This window comes from Helicoverpa zea, chromosome 24 (assembly GCF_022581195.2).
Source record: "Helicoverpa zea isolate HzStark_Cry1AcR chromosome 24, ilHelZeax1.1, whole genome shotgun sequence".
Lineage (NCBI taxonomy): Eukaryota > Metazoa > Arthropoda > Insecta > Lepidoptera > Noctuidae > Helicoverpa > Helicoverpa zea.
In genome coordinates, this window is record NC_061475.1 from 7,966,126 (window position 1) to 7,985,829 (window position 19,704).

General features: G+C 34.8%; 2 protein-coding genes across 3 annotated transcripts in view; both read right to left on the bottom strand.

Moving 5' to 3' along the window:
• LOC124642189 overlaps positions 1 to 18,002 on the bottom strand; it is a 59,428-nt gene extending 41,426 nt beyond the window's left edge. Inside the window, exon 1 of the mRNA XM_047180501.1 lies at positions 17,101 to 18,002. Within this exon, the coding sequence (XP_047036457.1) occupies positions 17,101 to 18,002 (902 nt within the window). The remainder of the gene's footprint in view (positions 1 to 17,100) is intronic.
• LOC124642237 overlaps positions 1 to 19,704 on the bottom strand; it is a 107,774-nt gene that overhangs the window by 55,354 nt on the left and 32,716 nt on the right. For both annotated transcript variants that reach the window (XM_047180574.1, XM_047180573.1), the window contains exon 2: positions 18,807 to 18,838. The gene's annotated coding sequence lies outside the window, so the exon portion shown is untranslated. The remainder of the gene's footprint in view (positions 1 to 18,806; positions 18,839 to 19,704) is intronic.

Genomic DNA, 19,704 nt, shown 5'->3' on the forward strand with positions numbered 1-19,704 from the left:
AAGCATGATGAGCTTGACCTCCTGGGCTGATGACAAGTCGTTTTGTAGTTAAGTGATGTAATATATGTATAGGTCAATGTTGCTGACATAATAGTACAACACACTATCTATATTATGTAGGAGTTTTAATGAAGCTTCATAGTTTAGAAGTATTTAGGAGGTATTATGATTTTTGTGGAGTTCCATAACTGCAGCTTCAGCGTTATAATCTGGTACTTACAGGTATTTTTAGCACCTACTTATATGCAGCCTTTGGAACTTCACACACATGACACAAAAATGCAACACTTCCGTTGTCTTAATTTTTATTTAAAAAATATCTTAACTTTGAATCACCCAATACAAAGCAAGAATTGCCAATATGTACAACCAATACACCTCTTACCACTGGTAAACACAAAATTAACTCTATTGCTTATAAAATACGGTTGACAATCGATTGTTTTTTGTTTCTATAGGACTCTCGCATTATGCGGTCAGTAAACACAAAATCACCTTTATTCCTTACGAAATAAGGTTTAAAATTGATTGTATTTTGTTTTTACCTGAGTTTATATGCTTACGGTATAGGATTCGTCGAATTACATACGAATAACAAATAACATGGTTCATAAAACGTGAGAGGAAAGTTAAAGATCTAATGTCTCGTTATATCGTGGGTTCCGTATAATAAGGTTGTAGTAGGAAAATGGAGCAATTCTGTTTCGTCACGCTTAGGTTGGTAATAGATTGGTCATTGACAATATTCTGATCCTGATAAGTCATTATGTAATGTACACAAAGAGACTTTAAGTGTAATGTTTTCATAATAAATGCTTTTATTCCTTTAAAAAGCTTGTAAAATCTTTTTAATTACATTTTGCAGTTAAAGAAATTAATACAATTTTATTAATTCCACAGTAATATAACATATTATTTTAACTTTATAATACCTAAATATTAAACACACATAAAATAACTAATATCACATATACATTATGCGCGCATTTCTCAGTAACACTTAACTTTTAACAGTTAACTACAGGCTCCTAAACTTTAAACCAAACTCAAATACTAACGGCTCCCATTGGCAATATAACCCGTTAAGCGCTGACAACTTATTTAATGTTCAGTACAAAGATTGGAAATTAATGAGATGAATCATGCGCACTGATTTTAATACGCATCGAATTTCGTCACGTTTCGTCACATTTCGGCCCATTTCGTCACATTTTTAGGAAAATGGCATACGTGGTTAGTGGCAATGGCCTTTAGTTTTCTAGAAAAATAGACGAATCATGTAATGAGATCAAATGTGTCATATTTCTCAGAAGATAGATGTGGATTGCAATAATTTATTATAACGAATGCAAGTTCGATAAACTCAGGTATTGGGGAACCACCCAAAACCTAGAAATTCGATGGTAAGAATTGACATACTTCTCCTTCTAGAATTTTTATAAATGTTGTGATATATGCATATTATTTATTATTGGTCATGAAAATCAGGCCAAATCCTCTTTCATTTTCAGCGTTTAGACAGACTTTCGTTGTACTTTTTGCAAAAGTATTACTCGGGGATTGAAATTGATGCACTGTGTCATGTGATTTTGAAAGATGCATCAATAAATAAACTTCACAATAAATAAACTAGTGACCACTTTTTTAACTCAATCTCTTAATTGTTTATACTATTCTAAAACCGTGGGTAATAACTAAAGCTTCGAGTACTTACACACAGCTGATTTCTACTAAAACAAAGAGATAGAAAGTGTTGGCCTACAGGCCTACTGAGACAGAAGCCGACAATGTAAAGATTAAATACTTGCCGATTATACTGGTTTGTCTGTGTTTTTTAAGTGATGTTTGGTAGTTTGTGTGTTAATGGATTTGCTTAAACTATTTAAAATGAAAGTTCTTTAAAATCGAATGTTAAATTCTTAAAAGAGGCTTAAAAGATTTTAATTTGACCCTTTAGTACTCAAAATTCCGTTATTGTAGGATTTTACAGCGAGATGCAAATCTTTAAATAATATTCTTCAATATTTTTGAAGTTTAGTATGGTGTATCTAAAACGATAGAATACGTAAGACATAGGTACACCCGTTCAGGCTCAGGCTGTGTATATGAGGCACGAGAGACAATCTATTCTGTCTATACCTTATTATATATTTCTATGTCTCCATATTCATAACAAATTGTCAAAATTGATATTATCATATCAGAAGAAATTAATACCATCAGGTATTAAACCAGCTCTATATTTATATCCTTGCATGAAACCAATAATTGAATTAGAAACAAAATCCAAATGTCCTCGAAAGCCCTACTCTAATCAGTAACACAATAATCAGATCAAAAGATCGTTTCAAAGATAAAAGATAATTATATTATCGACATACCAAAGTGTTCACGCCCGAAATTATACTCCAATTATAAACACAATAAGAATAAGTATTTGAAATGTATTAATAACTGACAATAGGTAGAAACAATGGCTTGATTTAGATAATTTTAGTATCGGACTGAGCTAAGAATTTTAGTCTGTTACGCAATCTGATTAGTTGGGTGTGGTACAAGTTTAAAACAATTGGCGATTTGAATTTTGAGGTTAATGCTCTCGTTATTGAGATAGAGTTATTCGTTTGTTTTTTTTTGCATAGGAATATCTCACAAATTGTAACTGAGTGAAAACTTTAAGATAGAGTTTATTTATTCCATTAGTATATCAGTTTTTTTTTTTATGTATTCAAGTTGAAGAGCTGGTTTGGTCGAACGAGCTAATCTCAGTAAATACTGACAACAGAGTAAGTTAGTACCTAGTTAATTTACCGAGGATAGCTATAAGTATTGTATCCGGGTGCTCAAAATAGTTCCTACTAGCCACTGGAGAGACTGCAAATAAAAAATTTAATACTAATTAAATTAAATTCCATATTTCAAAAATTTTCTCAGAGGTACATTAATATAAAACACAAAAACATTTCATCAATATTAGTTTTTAACATCCTCAAATATCTGCAACTCTGTGATAAAAAATATTAATTAAAAACACTTAATCTCGCTAAAACTTGCACCACACAGCACCAAGTCGTTTTCCAATGATGTCGACACAGTGACATGCACCGGCCACCTTGACCCGCTCAAATTGTCACTCTGTGTCGATTCATTTCCACGCTTCCTTTTATTGTGCTTCATAAATCATAATTTTAGAATCGACTGTGACTTGTCACTAATGGAAATGTCGTTTTTAGATTGGATTCGAAGTGTTTTTTTTTTGTATTATGTTGTTAAAGATATTTTTATTATTTTTTTGTTTTGTGCCATTTTGGTCATATGACGTCAAGGGATTATGTTGAGGTTAACGATTTTTGTCATTTGATCAGATACTGAGCTTTTTAATTAATTTGTGGTTCGCTTTATTAAATTAAGTATAGTGTGAGGTTTAAAATAACTATACCCAGCATTTGCGCTTAATAGTCTTGGTACAAAAAAATAAAATGTTACACACAGCTGACACAACTAGAAGTTACCGAATAAGCCATAAAACACATATGGAGCAAATTTTGTAAACAAGTCACGAAAATACTTACAATGGAAAGGTTAGGAGCAAACGCGTTTTTACAACTTTTTTTTGCGTTGTGATTTCTTATGTAGAGCAATAATTTGTATTTTTTGTAGTCTTAAGACGTCACGGTTTTTTTGAGAATGTATATTAAGATCTTATTTTAAACATTTTCAAATTACACCGATCACTTGCCGATTGTAAGTTCCAAGTAAAGTTACTTTAATAGAATTTTGTTACACTAAAATTCCTAGAACATAGCTATAATTTACGAAGTTTTGTGATAATAATATCTATGACTAATCCTAATAAAATTTCTTGCTAATGTTTTTGTTATAAATCTCTTTTTATACGAGTTTCAACTTTAGTGTTGACTCATCAAAAAAATCACATAAATATGCTGATTTGCATATAAATAGTTTGTTTGTCTATATTTGTAAAGTTGTATGTACGAGTTTATAATATTTGTAGTTCATTTTGGAGTTATGAGATAATTAATTGTAAACTTGGCTTTGATAGTAACAGTCAGGTGATATTTTTTGATATTATGAGCCTAGTGACCTGTAGACCAATCACGCGGTTTGATGAAATAAACTCAAAGGCACGCACATTGATTGATTCCAACCTTGACAGTAATTCCCTAAAGATGCGGGTGAAACCATGTGCAGAAACTAAGGTTTACCATAATATAAATATAATAAAGAGAAATAATTTGAAATGTTTGTTTATTTGTACCATGAAGGCTCCGAAACTACTAGACCGATTAGAAAAATTCGTTCACTGTTGGAAAGCTACACTCTTCCTGAGTAACATAGGCTATATTTTTTATCTCTATACGGGCATCAATTCCCCCGGGATGTGGGTAAAACCTCGGACAGAAACTAGTTCTAGGTACTTACTTTATTTTTTCTCTTTAATTAAAACAAATGGAAAGAAGCACCAATAAATAGCAAGCATGGCTAGGTCAGCTTATTGTAATCTAGGACACAGAGTAACTGAAAATATTCCTTCGTGATCACAGTTAGACGTCTTCTATGTCATTAGGCTAAATTAGTTTCAGTAGGGATGTGTCTAAATTGTAAAGATTTTTTCATAAGAAAGAGATTATTTTTTGTAAGTTAACTTAACAACTTAAGCAACCCGATACCCGTGAATTAGATGCAATAGTTGAATTAGATAAAAAAAACATACTTAGAATATCAATCAGTTGACAAAATCAGTCAATAAGCTTTTTTGTTCGTTTGTACCCAAAAGGCGTCGAGACCACTGAACGCGTTTTAAAATTTATTCCATTGTTGGGAAGCTACAACATCCCCGAAGTGACATAGGCTGCATTTTGTCCGTATACGGGAAGAAGTTCCCTAAACGCAGGAGAAACTGCGGGAAATGCTATTTATTTGTGTTATTAACTGTATATCTACTAACACCATGAAGTTATTCTTTTGTTTCAGATAGGATTTAATACACTCTAAGTATTGAAATTTGAATATAGTGTGAACATACCCTAACACGATGTACTATCCTATCGATTTTTTGTTTGTCATCAATTGGCGCGTTGCCCAATGGTTTCGACACGGGTTTGTTACTTCGACCCGTCACAAATAAACCAAGAATCACATAAACTAAGCAATTTACATGTAATAGGATGGTATTACATACTTTTTCTTATTCGTTCTATATAATTCGGAGTTTGTGCCAAGAACTTTGTTATTAGTTTCAGTAGAAATGTCGTTTGTTTTTTTTTTTTTTTTTTTTTGTGAAATGGAAGCAAGGCAGCAAGGGTTTTGTTTGGTTACCACGTTTTGGTTCTGTGAAATCGTCTTTCCCGCTATGAGTTAATTTTCTAGTTTGTAGCTATTTAAGACGTTTTGTGGATCCTCCTTGATGACAATCACAATCCGGAAAGGCTGAGTTTTTCTTTAAATATAGTACTAATATTTAATTATAGCTACGAAGAATTGCGACCCTAACCTAGATGCTTCTACAAAATAACCTTTCAAACCTCGTGAGGGATGACAATCACATACGCAATTATTCTCTTTAATTACCATCGCGAACCGGTAATAACCGCTTACATCCAGTAATGGTTAGTAATAACTAGTTATTCAGCCTTCAACTGTGACTTTGCTTACATTAAGTTGGGATTATTGACAAACAATTGGTATTTGGCCTTATCTATCTTTTGTTATTTGGCACGAAAAGAATGTATGTGTCGTGTTGCTAAGAAAGCTTTAATTCAAGGTTATATTCTAATGGTTAGTATTTTTTTATAGCTTCTAACTTCTATATGTCAGATCACTTAATTGATGAATGATAAAAAGTAAGTCACTGATTCATCTAAATTAATGTCAGTTACCGTGTTGTTATGGTTAGGAGTGGATCGTGTAAGATCGATCACAAATAATACAAGCTGTTGATTTGCATCTGTGCCATATTCAAGGAGGTAATTATGCTAATGATTCTCGACCCAAATCAATAAAAAAATTGGTACGTCATTTTTTTTCTTTAATTTTTTTTCGGAATTCCGTAAATGTCATCTAGCCTTATTTAAACTTGGCGCGTATGTTACTGGCCTTAAAACCGTGCTGCGCCCTCACACAAACGCAAACACAAAGCATACGCAACGATTAATCATAAATTTAATTCATAAAATTGGATGACTTCTGAAATACTACGACATTTCAATGACAAAAAAAGCAGTGCATATTAGTTATTTCCCATCTACTGTAATTCCAATCGATTATTTACGTATTGTATGTCCTCCTCCTGAACTATGGCACAAATGCAAATCAACACCTTGTATATCAGATCAGCTACAGGTATCGCAGATACTAACTTTTGATTCAATTCATGTATATATATAGTTATTTTGATAGTATAGTTTAGTTATTTGGATGAAGTCCTCACTTATATTTATTTGCTACTACTGTTTTACAAAATTTTACATTCTTGATAATATTGTTGTACATTTATTAAGAATCGAGTTAGCGTATCCTTTCGGTTAAATAACTCTAATAAACCTTTTAAATGGCGTTTGATATAATGTGACGTTAATTTCTTACACTACTGCCTATTCCTTAGAGGTATCTCAAAAATGTTGCCAACAAATCTCTTGTAGACAATTATGAAATTGTTAAAATCGTCGCAACAGTTATTTATCGAAATATCTGATCTGTCAACAGTACTGTGCATTACACAGGCCGCATTCCCGATGATTCATGGCTATTAGGTTTAGGTTTAGAGCATTTAACATCTGGAAACGCCACGGGCATAAAACTGTATGGAGTAAAGTCTGCCTATCTACGCGCGAGGGACGAAGCAACAACGCAACAAATAGTGATGAGTGAGCACTATGCATTTTCGATCATCGTTACACACGCACACCACAAAACTGACGGACACACGATTGACGCACTCATCTACATATTATTCCTAGTATCTATCTCCGATGGTGTCGGCTTGCCGTCCCATCGGGATTTGGGAGTGAAGAAATAGTGAGCGCAACTGTGTCTGTGCAAATGCTTGTGCACTACAATATGTCTTGCGTAGCGGGCTGATCTCGTTATATGAGAACAGCCACCGTGACCTATAATCGGCGAGGAGGACATCATCATCAGACCTAGTATTGAGAAGCTTTCCCGTACTTTCAGCTTGACAGAGAGGAAGGCACGGCAATTTCGTCTCCTGTTAGTTAAATTCTCTAAGCATTTAGCACCAAAATATTTTATTGTTTGCAACACAATGGTGCTGTTAATTTAAATTACAGTTAAATTGTTGTAATGTTTGTTAGTATTATTTATTGGATGTTTACATGGCTCTGCGGATGTTGAAAGAGTAATGCTAATTGAAATTGTTTGGTTTCGGTGTACCATTTTGTATTGGCAATATGGATTTTACTTCTCTGTTAAGTTTCTGTAAGTGTTCCCGGCCTTTTAAGTTCTTTAAGGCCCGGTTGTTCGAAGCTCGGTCAGGGTTAGGGTTAAATTCTAGTTACAGTAAAATTAACAGGGTTTAAATTCAAAAAGCGTTGTTGAAATACCAGTTAGTTTAACGAACGTTAAAATTTCATAATAAAATGTCAAATTAACCGTAGTCAAAATTGGCAACGGTCAAATTTTAACTTTAACTTTACTGTAACGTACGAACAACCGGACCTAAGTGGGCAGTTTTGTAAAGTATAGAAATTCATTGCTATAACCTAAGTTTTAACTAGTAATGACAAAGTTCTATATAATATGTGGTAAGAGATTTTCAGGTGGGGATGGGAGAAATTAGTTTTGAACAGATTCGAGCATCGAACAGATACCTCATGCCACCAACTGTATCATTTTGGCATCCAAACCGATTGCCACGTCGGCTGTTCTCTCTAGGAAAAAAGATCAGCCAGCTGAACAGAATATATCATAGTGCACGAGCATTTGCGTTGATACAAGTGCACTCTCTATTCCTTCACTCTCATAGCCCGATAGGACGGCAATCCGACACGACTGGAGAGAGATCAGGCGCAGGACTGACATTTACATTGGTTTAAAATAAATAATACTCATCATCCAAAACCTTCAAACAATAGCAAAACATATTTTTTTACTGAAACTTTTTGCATCGATTCATCGGTAATCGACAAAAAAATCATCCGTAACAAATACATAGGTATCGATAATCGAATGATGTAATAAGTAACCATATTCGATTGTAGTGCTTTGCCGAATACCATTAAGTCATAAATCGTAATAGGTGTTAAGAATCTGAAATTAGGTGTGAAGTTTTTAGCTAATGGGTAGGCTAGAATTCCACACTATAAAAAAAAACAAAAAAAAATCTCTTAATTGTTACTATCTAACGTTAAACATTTTCTAGTAAATCTGATTTGCTAGAAATCTGACATCTAATCTCTATCTAACTTAAGTACCGTCAAAGGTTTACAAAATGACAGCTGACAACTGGCTTTGTGTTAGTCGCTTATACATACAACAAAATCGTTGCAAAACCTTATTTACAGAGGCCCTATAATGCTTATGACAATTAAAGACTAAATTTTGATTAAGATACCCCTTTTATCTACACCGGAATCTACATATAAGAATTATTACTGTGATCCATTTCATCCTAAAAAGATGGGGTCTTATCATAAAATGGATACCAGTAAGTATCCATCCATATCATAGTCAGCTAACTTCCTATTTTTTTCCTCACTCCTATAACATGTATTCTTCCACTAAGATCATCAGATTAAACCATTAAACTGATGAGTAAGTAACCTTCAGTATTTTGTGGGGAACAAAAAATGCCACATTTTGTATCACGCCAGACGAATATTGACACGCTATTGGTGGATCCTAGCGTTCGATTGTTTAAGAACTTCAGTTTCAAGAGGTTATCTGATAAATCTGGTATTTACAGGGTTTTTGCTATGGAAACTTCGAGAAATATTAGTTAAAAGCAACAGTAACTTCAACTTGATGATAGAAAAAGCTTGTGTATTTTTTTTAATATGTATTTATCTAATAAAAGTAATATAATAAATATCACGATCTCTCTTAACTTCATCTTCATCGAGTACTTTTGCCTATACATATTTTTTTTCGAGCGATTTCTAATAACTTTTTATCACCCTTCAATCTTAACGATCTCTTCATCCCTATTTTTATATCGTTATTACATCGCTGAATATGAAAAAAATATCTCTTAAATATGTACCTATATCAAAACTGCTTGTGAAAGTTCACTGACCTCACGCAAACATCCTTCTACGGGCTTCCACATATCCTGTCGCCATGGCAACCGCACTAACAGGATAACACTAACTCGTGTGATCCCATAAAAACTTAGCCTTTTACAATACGTCTTTAAGAAGAACATTTTCTATATCTAGTTTTAGAGCCACTAAGATGCTGCTTTGACACAATTGGCTTTGAGTGACTGTAATTAGAAAAAAAAAACTTGAACTTGAAAAATGCAGACGTAAGCATTATTAATGGTAAAAGCTCATATTATTTTATACGCTTGTCAATTTATGTGATAGTATAAATACCGTACTTAATACTTAAATGATTTATTCAGCACCTTTAATTCCGAATTTTAAGGTCAATGCTTTGTCTACCTGGAGACGTTAACTCATGTTTAACGTACCCAATTATAATGAAATGAGAGTATGAAGACTACATTGGATACTTATAGTGAAAATATGTTAAGAATATAATAATTAGAATTTTCCACCTCGTAGGTAGAATTCTGTCATAAGAAACTACTTGACCGTGCTACTTGTGTAAGCAATTCAAATGAGGATATCCACAAGTGTATATCTATGCTAACAACTCACAGCATGTCTCGAATTACTATTTAAAAGTACAGCAAGTTTATATTTCAACCAATTAATTACTTCTCAAAAAAAAAAAAAACAAAACTTCAACATGCTACATTTTAGCGCACCCATACACATACGACTCAATCGCGTGTCTAAGCGCACGCAACATGATACACGATCATAACTGAGTATCTAACTTTAAATACTTGTTTACTTTTAGCTTTTAGTTTTAAAGCTGGGTACAGGGTTGTGACGGTTAATAGTAGTGGAATGAAGGATTTGCAAAAAAATATTGGGTTTTTTTTTCTGTAATAACAAATATTTTATATTTATTATTTATAGTGACAAGTGTACTAATGGTATTGGGGGTAGTTTATTAATGTATAATTTTTATTTCAAATTATCTCAAAATCAATCAATGCGTTAAGTTTACCATAAACGCAATTATAAAAACAATATTTTGTATTTTATAATTACAATACTTAATTCAGTCTCATAATTTATGTTTTCGCATTTTTAACCGACTAGGTACCTAAAAAAGTAGATGGTCCAACTCGGATGCTTTTCAGGGTTCCGTACCCAAAGGGCAAAACGGGACCCTATTGTTTTCGCTCCTCTGTCCGTCCGTTCATCCGTCTGTCACCAGGCTGTATCTCATGAACCGTGATAGTTAGAAAGCTGAAATTTTCACAAATGATGTATTTCTGTTGCCGCTATAACAACAAATACTGAAAACTGGAATACCTACAATAAATATTTTGGGGGTTCCCATACAACAAACGTGATTTCTTTGCTCATTTTTTAAATAATGGTACGGAACCCTTCGATTCCTACTCCGACTCGCACTTGGCCGGTTTTTAACCTCAAGTTAGTTATAATCAAGTTAAGTAAAGAGTTTCATAATTTTTCCACTCAAAACTACAATCCAATTTCTCCCCACTAATATCCTTCCATGAATCAATGTATCTACTACTAGCGTAAGTACAACAACTAATAATGTTCGATATAAAAAGTTCTCATATCCTACAGATGCAGTAATATCTACTGTATACACAGCTGATTAAAACTTGCTACATGTTCACTTGTTAAGTGGAGGAACGTACTATATTTTTTTATTATTTTTGCAAAGGTGCTTTATTCAATAATATAACACCACTATCAAATATGCTTCGGACCAGAATGAATGTAGGTGTCAAAATATGAAACAGAATGTCTAATGAGCTTCACATATGATACTTCTCAACTTTGGTCAACCATAATTGTCACAGTTTTCATGAACATCAAGCCAGAGGCATCAAAAATAAAATGCCTAATACGCTTTTTGAATTTCTCGGCAAGTAACTTTGCCAACTTTGACTTCACGATTGTCAAAATACGCAAGACGTCAAACAGCTAATTTCGGAGCGGGCTGCATAATCTTTGATGAGAATTGTACTTCACGAATACAAATCAAGTTTCCTGTCTGATTTCGTGTTCGCTAATTTAAAAAACTATTTTAATCGTGTATTTTTTTGTCACACACAGTAGCTTGATCTTGATTTGGCAATCGTAGGTATTAGTCACTGCCCGATATAACCCATGTGCCCATTTTTAGGAATGAAGTCCTTCAAAAGGATGTTTGTGTTATTTGGACCAATATGTGTATTTTTGACTTCAACAAATAATATTTTCCTGAATTTGCACGAGATTTCGGAAGGCTCAATAACCTGTAGGTCGCAGCTGTTATTTGAACATCATTGGCAGTCGTTACGGGAAGTCAGAAGCCAGTAAGTCTGACAACCACTCTTACATAGGAGTATTGGGTTGCCTGGGTACCTGGGTTGAGGAGGTCAGATAGGGCAGTCGCTCCTTATAGAACACTGGTACTCAGCTGCAACTGGTTAGACTGGAAGCCGACCCCAACATAGTTGGAAAAAGTCTAGCCAGATGAAATTTGCACGAGATTCCAATGCATGCAAATGACTAATTACCAACTTTTTTCCCTTTTTTCATTTATTTTTTTCTCTATAATACTATTAAAAAAATAAATTTTAATACGTAGTGAGACCATCCTCTTAACCAGGATGATAATAATTATACGCCGCCGTTATTTTTTTGCCGATGCTACTATACTCGTTTGTGCCGCGGCTTCGGTCGGGTTTTATCTTCTTTTTTCTACATATGATTACGTTTCTAGGGTTGGTGCGCATGTATTTCTAGGCTTTTTAAGAAAAATTTAGGTATTTTATCAGAATGTTCAACAGATTTTTTTTATTTATTTAATAAGCATTACTATTTGGGGGTATAAGAATAGGAAGGGGTAGGAATATCAGTTTGTATTTTTATATTTTAAGCAATAGGCACGTGCATTTTGTAGCATATCTTTAGGATTGTAACATCAAAGTCTAGGCGAAATTTTAAAAGAACATTTTTGTCCTTGAAATCCTGATATAAAGTAATGTTAATCCTTCGAAAATTGCCCTCATTTCTATAAAATTAAATTACATTATACAACATACTATAACTTACATTATTATTTTTAAGTTTTAAGGATTAATTTTATTCGACAGCCCTGTATAATATTCCTGATACTCATGTCCAACGGAAGGGGTTGAGTGAATTTTAATTTATTACTTGAAGTGTATAATTACGATTATCATAGAGGTAATTTATCTTTCTTATGAGCTAAGTATGAGAATGAAATTGTTATTATTAGTATTAGCCTTGGCAAGGCTTCAAAACGCAAATCACTAATGCAGTTCAAAAACCTATGGGTAACTTACCACGTTATTTTCTTGACTAATCGAATAATCCAAAGTTATCCATATTTTGAGTTAATTGTTTTTTTTTTGTATTATGCTTTTTCACACGAACAAACAATTTCATACTAAAATAATTAAATTATTATAAACAAAACTTTCGCGGGATTGGGATGGTTAAGCCCAATCCCGCGAAAGTTTTATACGTACATATTATACGGCAATATTTTTAAAAAATCAAGGTAATTTAAAAAACAACTTTAAATATTTTGGGTTTCTTCTGAGTCTACGTACATATTTGAACTACAGTTTGTAGTGATATCCAATTTTTCAAGGATTTTTATCCATATTGCTTAATGGAACAGAACAGGCATTAGAATCGGTAATCCAGCCCAACTCAGGAAATAAATTAAAGAAACGGTACAGCGATCTAGTACACACACCCTATTGTTAACTCTCAGGGGTTCAATCCACACGATTCTCCAATCGATATTACCGATACTCGGCGATTACGTATGCAGAACTGCACTTACGATAATCGAGTAATAAGCTATATCGATATAATGACTCGATCCAGCTCCTGCTTAATTGTAGAGTGTATTTGCATTACTTGAATAAGACGGCCTGTTCTCACTTGCTCCACAAATTCCTTCCCAACAAGTCCAAAGCGAAAATACTTAAAAAATTGTAAAATGCTTCGCCCGTGCTCCAAAAGATTTTAAGAACAGAGACATAATTATGATAATTTGCTAACGATACACACAATTTTGTGGAGCCATGTGGAACGAATTTGAAGATATTTTTTAATTTAAGTATTTATTTTGTTCTACAAAATGGACCTAAGTGGAACAAAAGTATGGAAACTTTGCTAACTAAAAACAATGGGATTGGAGTAAATAGGAACATGCCGATAATACGGCAACCATCTTGTGGTACATAGGCTGATGTTATTACGGATTCTACACGGTTTAACTATTTTCTTTCCTTATATATTAGTTTCGAATGTTAAACTGTAGGTCCCGGCTGTCATTGGACATCCTTGGCTGTTGTCACGGGTAGTCAGACAGAAGCCAGTAAGTCTGAGAACCAGTCTTACCAAGGGTTGCCCGAGTAACTGGGTTGACGAGGTCAGCAAGGGAGTCGCTCCTTGTAAAGCACTAGTTCTCAGCTGCATCCGGTTAGACTGGAAGCCGACCCCAAAATAATTGGGAAAAGGCTCTGGAGATGATGACTAATATTATAAAGAGGAAAACTTTGTTTGTAATGGACAAACTCAAAAACGATTGGGCCGATTTTAAAATTTTTTAGAAAGCTACGTTATCTGCGAGTTACATAGGCAATATTTTATCCCGGTGCGGGCAGTAGTTCCCACGGGACGCGGGTGAAACCGCGGGTAATGTTCAGTTATATACTGGTTTCGAAATGTTATGTATTGAATCGAGTTAGATAATCGAATGATTTTGCTATTATTTGTAGTTTGAATTTATTTCACTCTCGCTCGAGTCATTGTTCACTTGCAAAACCTAGTAAGTAACTGTAAGATGAATAATGAATTTAGAATGTAATTAATTAAATATTGCGTAGCTTACATAATAGGAGATGTTGGATAATACTTTGGTATGTAATTAATGTCGGTAAAGGCTCGTGAAATATTTTTTCTTCGTCAAAGAATAGATACGTGGTGATGACAACATGATTATTCAATAACGCATTAGATAGCTTTTGAATATTAAAGAGTATTGTAACTTTTATATTAGTAAGAGGACAAATCCCTTTGTTTTCGTTCTTACAAGATTTATGTAAGTATATAGAAGGATTATCTTTATTTGGCATCGGTGTCAGTATTTTATTGTTGTTTTTACGATTTCAGTGCCAATTGGTATTGTCACCAAAAATATTTAGGTATATACTCGTTTTATTTATTTCTCACGAAAGTCAAGTCGGTTTTTTTTGGTAGTAATCATCAACGTGAGGGAGTATCAGACTCTTACTGACTAAAATCCACCAAGATCATTCTGGAGCCCTTTGAGTAACAGGGCTGTGGTAACTCTCTCGAACAGTACCGCGGCCCCAGACATAAGTTATCTTTTAAATCAAAATGCAAAAAAAACATATGAAACAGAATGCAGAAATAAAAATGCACAATATGCATTAAACAAATATTGAATTACGATAGAAATAACAAAATTATTTATCAAAAAACTTATGCAATATTTGAACAGCAAAACTCAACGTGACTCAAAGTCATATATAAGTTTACGTATTTCTTACCATAATTATTAATTCAAACCACGCCTTTAGGCGGTCAATGCCTTGTATGACAGCGACATTTATTTATATATATAAAAAAAAATCGACCTGTCAAACGATTGACATCGAAAAAGTACGAATACCTTGACATTAGGAATCGTTATTTCGAAATGTGTTATATTAGTTTTGAGAATAGATTGTGGTAGATTATTCTTGTTATTTGAAAGCTCAGTCTTACAAATTCTTCGAAATCAGCGGATCTATAAGCGAAGATTTTTGGAGCTTTTGTGAGTAAAAGTAAGGTATTCTTGGTTATAAATTATATTCTTTGAATCCATAAGCCGTTTTCTCGTGGGACCTACGGCCCGTACCGGGATAAAATATAGTCTATTTTATTTGGGAAGAGTGTAGCTTTCTAACAGTGAAGAATCTTTCAAATCGGTTCTCTGTAGTTTCGGAGCCTTTCGGGTACAAAGAATAAAAAAAAATCCTCTTTATTATATTTTTAAAGATGACTAAAAAGGTCCCAAAATACTTTTCAGTTTGATATAATTTAAGATACCGGATACAAGATCAACTCTTTCTCTACAAATATTTAATTAATTCACTAACCAAGTATCAAAACGTGTCGATCCACACACACCACTCTTACTATCAGACAATATAGTTTTAAATGTCATACTTTCTCCGTAACATTCGCACCACGCCCCCTTGGCGTGAATAAAGACAATGGCATTAGTGATAATTGTATGCCGGCTAAATATTATGTTGTAGTTCAATGTGAAGTTGGTCTTTTTGGGTAATATCTGTTTTTTTTTTTTAGATTTTTTTATTCATGTTTTGGTTAGAGTGATTGTTATTATTGTACAGACGACCTTATAAAGGTCGCCGAAAGACGCTGGATGCAGGTTGCCTCCAACAGGAATCTGTAGAGATCAATAGATGATGATGATGAGAGTGATTGTCTGTGTACAGTATTGATGTCACTTATATAAATTATATAATGCTAATGTACTGTATAGATTTTAATGATGGATAAAACAAATAAAAATATTTAAAAAAAATTGCTCTGATACGAAATTGATTCTATAACTTCTAACCAACTTGAAATATTTCTATACTTACCTATTAACTGAGAGCAATTATTCGAGATACCACTGAACAGTGCTCAATAAAGCGATATAAAATTACACGTTTTGTACAGAGTTCTATTAAATAGTTAATAGGAGGAAATCGTTATGGAATTGGTAGGCGTAGCTCATTACTTTGTGTGGGATACCTATAGACTAATCTTACTTCCCTTCAATTTACTATTTTGTAACAGATAAATTAAGAAATGTATAGGAAAAGGCATTCATTAGTCGCTTTTGAAGGTATTGAAACTTTATTGGTAGTACTGTTATTTACAGCTAAGTCATTATCAGGTTATTCTTTTGCAATTTTATTAGTGTTGAATGCCTGCCTAATGATTTTGCTTTATCTGACTGATTGTATCTAACTTCTTCATTATCTTATTTTTGGGTTAAACTTTACTCAAAGTTGAATAAAGACTCGATTGATGATTATTTTCGCCACTTTTCTACAAGCTACACAAACCGGGACTTTTGGACATCAAAATTAACTATTTATGTCTCATGATCGATTTACAAAATGGTTGACATCAGCATGCGAAACTATTAACCCCAACCCATACGTCTATTACTGAACGTCGAACTATTTAACATATATGTGCCATACAAAAATTAGACTAGACATTATTCAAAAAGTCAAACTCTCGCACTTCCACCGCAACACATGCCATAATGATTGCGCGGCACATCAAACCGCATCACATCACGACATTTAGACACCCATTCAAATCAAAAAATCAAATCAAAATCTCTTTATTTTCAGGCTGCATAGGCCCATAGATATATACCTTAAAGACTAACATACATAATATATTATACAAAACATTGTTAGTATATAAAAAAAAAAAAAAAAATCTTAAATCTATGTTAGTAATACTTCACTACACACTACGTAACTCCGTGCGGTTCTGTGGCACTTGTCCGCGGAAGCGACGGAACACCACGCCCTGTGGCCAGAAGTTCTCGTCCAACACGAGGTGCAGGAAACACGTCGGCATTCGCACCACAAACGCCTTGAAGTTGGCGTTATGGCGCGACTCCAGCAGCTGCACTCTCGGGGCGTACTTCAGCTTCTGGCGCACGTACTCCGCGATGTCCTCCGCCTTAGTGGTGTAGTGTAGGCGGGAGATGTACACCGGGGTGTTCGGCTTAGCGGCACAGATTTTTGTGTTTGGCCCCACAGGAGCCACGCCACAGCGGTTCTTGTTGGTTCGCTGACGGCGCTTCCTCCTTTGCACCATCACGAACCCATCATCATCAGCCCGATCCGGTCCCTTTACGGGCACGGGCTTCATTTTTGCACCAATTGTGCTTCCGGCGACGCTGGCATATTCTCGTCGAACATCATTATGTTTCGCCGAGGCTGCAGAAACGAGCAGCTGATCGAGCGGTGTCGCGGCGGCGAGCGGAGGAGCCGCAGGGACGGGAGCGGGGCAGCGGGGCGCACGAGGCGCGCACTGTGCCGAGTCAGCATTCGGCGGTGACAGCGGCGATGGCGACAAAACTGCTGACGCGAAACTTGCACCCGATACATCGAGGCACGCTCCGCGCCGCGTGTTCACGTTACACGATGCATCCACAGGTGACCTAGTTACCGTTACCGATTTACGCAACTCGTTGACTTCGCTGCGCAAACTGGCGACGGTATTTTGGGATGCATCCAGCTGCTTCTGCACATCCGCTAAGCTGGCCTTAAGAAAGACTATGTCCTTCAGCAGGCACGTAACGTCGACGTGGTCGAATGTCACGGGTGGGAGCTTATTCAGGTCCTTCGCCACAAACGTCGGCACGTCGTCAGGGTCGGTCTCTTTTAGTAGCGTGATGATGTCTTGTATACTCTTCTTTGTCCCGTCACGCCGGCGGGACACCATCTGGTCGCTCTTGTTGAGCAACCGGTACAGCAGCTGCTTTGCAGCAGCGACGTCATCCTCGCTGAAGTTCGACGCGCAGATTTGGACAGCGGACACCTCGTCCATCACGTCCAGCTTTTGCTGCAGGAACGCCAACAGCTCATTCGCCACAAGTTGTTCACTCATGGCGACTATAATTTCTAGCAACGGCTCGCGCCGCGCTTATACCTAATACTTTTATAAAATATTAGACGCGTAAGCAACACGACTGCATCGAATCGCTGCTAGTACGAGACCATTGTGTTGTAACTCTTATTCTTTGTCTACCTTCTATTCTTATGTGAATTATAACATGTGATAAAGGATTAGTTGTCAGTTTTGAAGTTTTGTGTTAAGAAATATCATAATTTTTAAGAGTAGGTATCCTTACGATCTCAGTGGCGTGCACTTGGAGAGGCCTATGTCCAGCAGTGGACTGCGATAGGCTGATGATGATGATCCTTACGAGTGAAATTTAATTAAAAGTTATGAAGAGTAACTTTGCATATTGTCAAAAATAAAGCTTTGTAGTGAAAATCTTCTTAATATAAAGTTAACTGGTTTCTTAGTCCAAACTATTGATTGAAGTGGATAATTTTTTTCCATCGATGAAAGGTGCATTACCAATTTGAAATATTATTTTACTCTATGTTTTGTCAGATTACGGGTAGTATTTTCGGCGGGACACAGGTAACAGCTAGCACAAAATAAAATTTCCTAAATGTTTCAGATTTTATACCTATAGATCCTAATAAAGTTCCCAGAACCTTATTCGAAAATCAAAGCCAACACCTACTTATTAACGACAGGAACTCGGTAACCAGCATTTAGGTGAAGATTAAAATCTTTTTTGTTTTCAACAATGCGAGACGAACCCTCTTTCAATGCAGTCGAGTAAAAAACTAGCGGTTGTTACGGAGATTGGCGTGGAAAATAATATCAAAATTATACCTTATTAAAATGAGGAACGGTGTTCGTGCAATCTGTAACAAAGAAGAAACTGGTTAGACATTTTTGATTGGCTTATTAAGATTTTTACTGTATTTTTCTGAGTAACTATTTCATAGCTAAACCTAACCATAACTATGTGGTTTTGAATAAAATGAATTAATTTTAAATGACCATCTTTTGGGTATTATAAAAGCGAGTAGAAAATCATAATCCTATATTTTTATGTCGGTTAAATATCGAAATTCAATTTCATACTTGTATGTACATAAACCTGAAATCAAAAACTTTGCAGTTTTGAATACTTTTAAGTGACCGTCTATTGGCTGTTATGACAGTATGTAGAAAAGAAAAATCCTTTTTCTTTTCGTTGTCGGTTAAATATTGCCATTCATTTCATACTTATGAAATTCATTCATGAATTTATATGGAAAGCAATCTTTGGGAAAGTTCAACAACTAAAATTGAACTGAACACATAATGTTATGTCCATACAAATTATATTACATAACTTACATTACAATACCAAATTATTTTAATAACTTAATTTTATTCTTTTTACTGCCGGATACCAGGTTATTGTGGTGATCAGTCTGTCTGTTGGGTAATCACGCTTTTGAAAGATTTAAGGGCAGTTTTCGATGGGATTTTTCGAAAAGTTAAATTGAAAACTGTCCTACTTATAATGTAGTTATGCCTTCAATCATCATCTCTCTAGCCTTTTTCCCAATACGTCGGGGTCGGCTTCCAGTCTAAGAGGAGTGGAGCAGGTTCTACGGGCTTCAAATCAATCCGTTAAAAACTCAGCTGATTGTCATCGGCAGCTCTCGGATGGTTTCTAAAATTGATTGGTTTGAACTCCCTCAAGTCATGTATGACGGTGTCCAAATTCCCTTTAGCA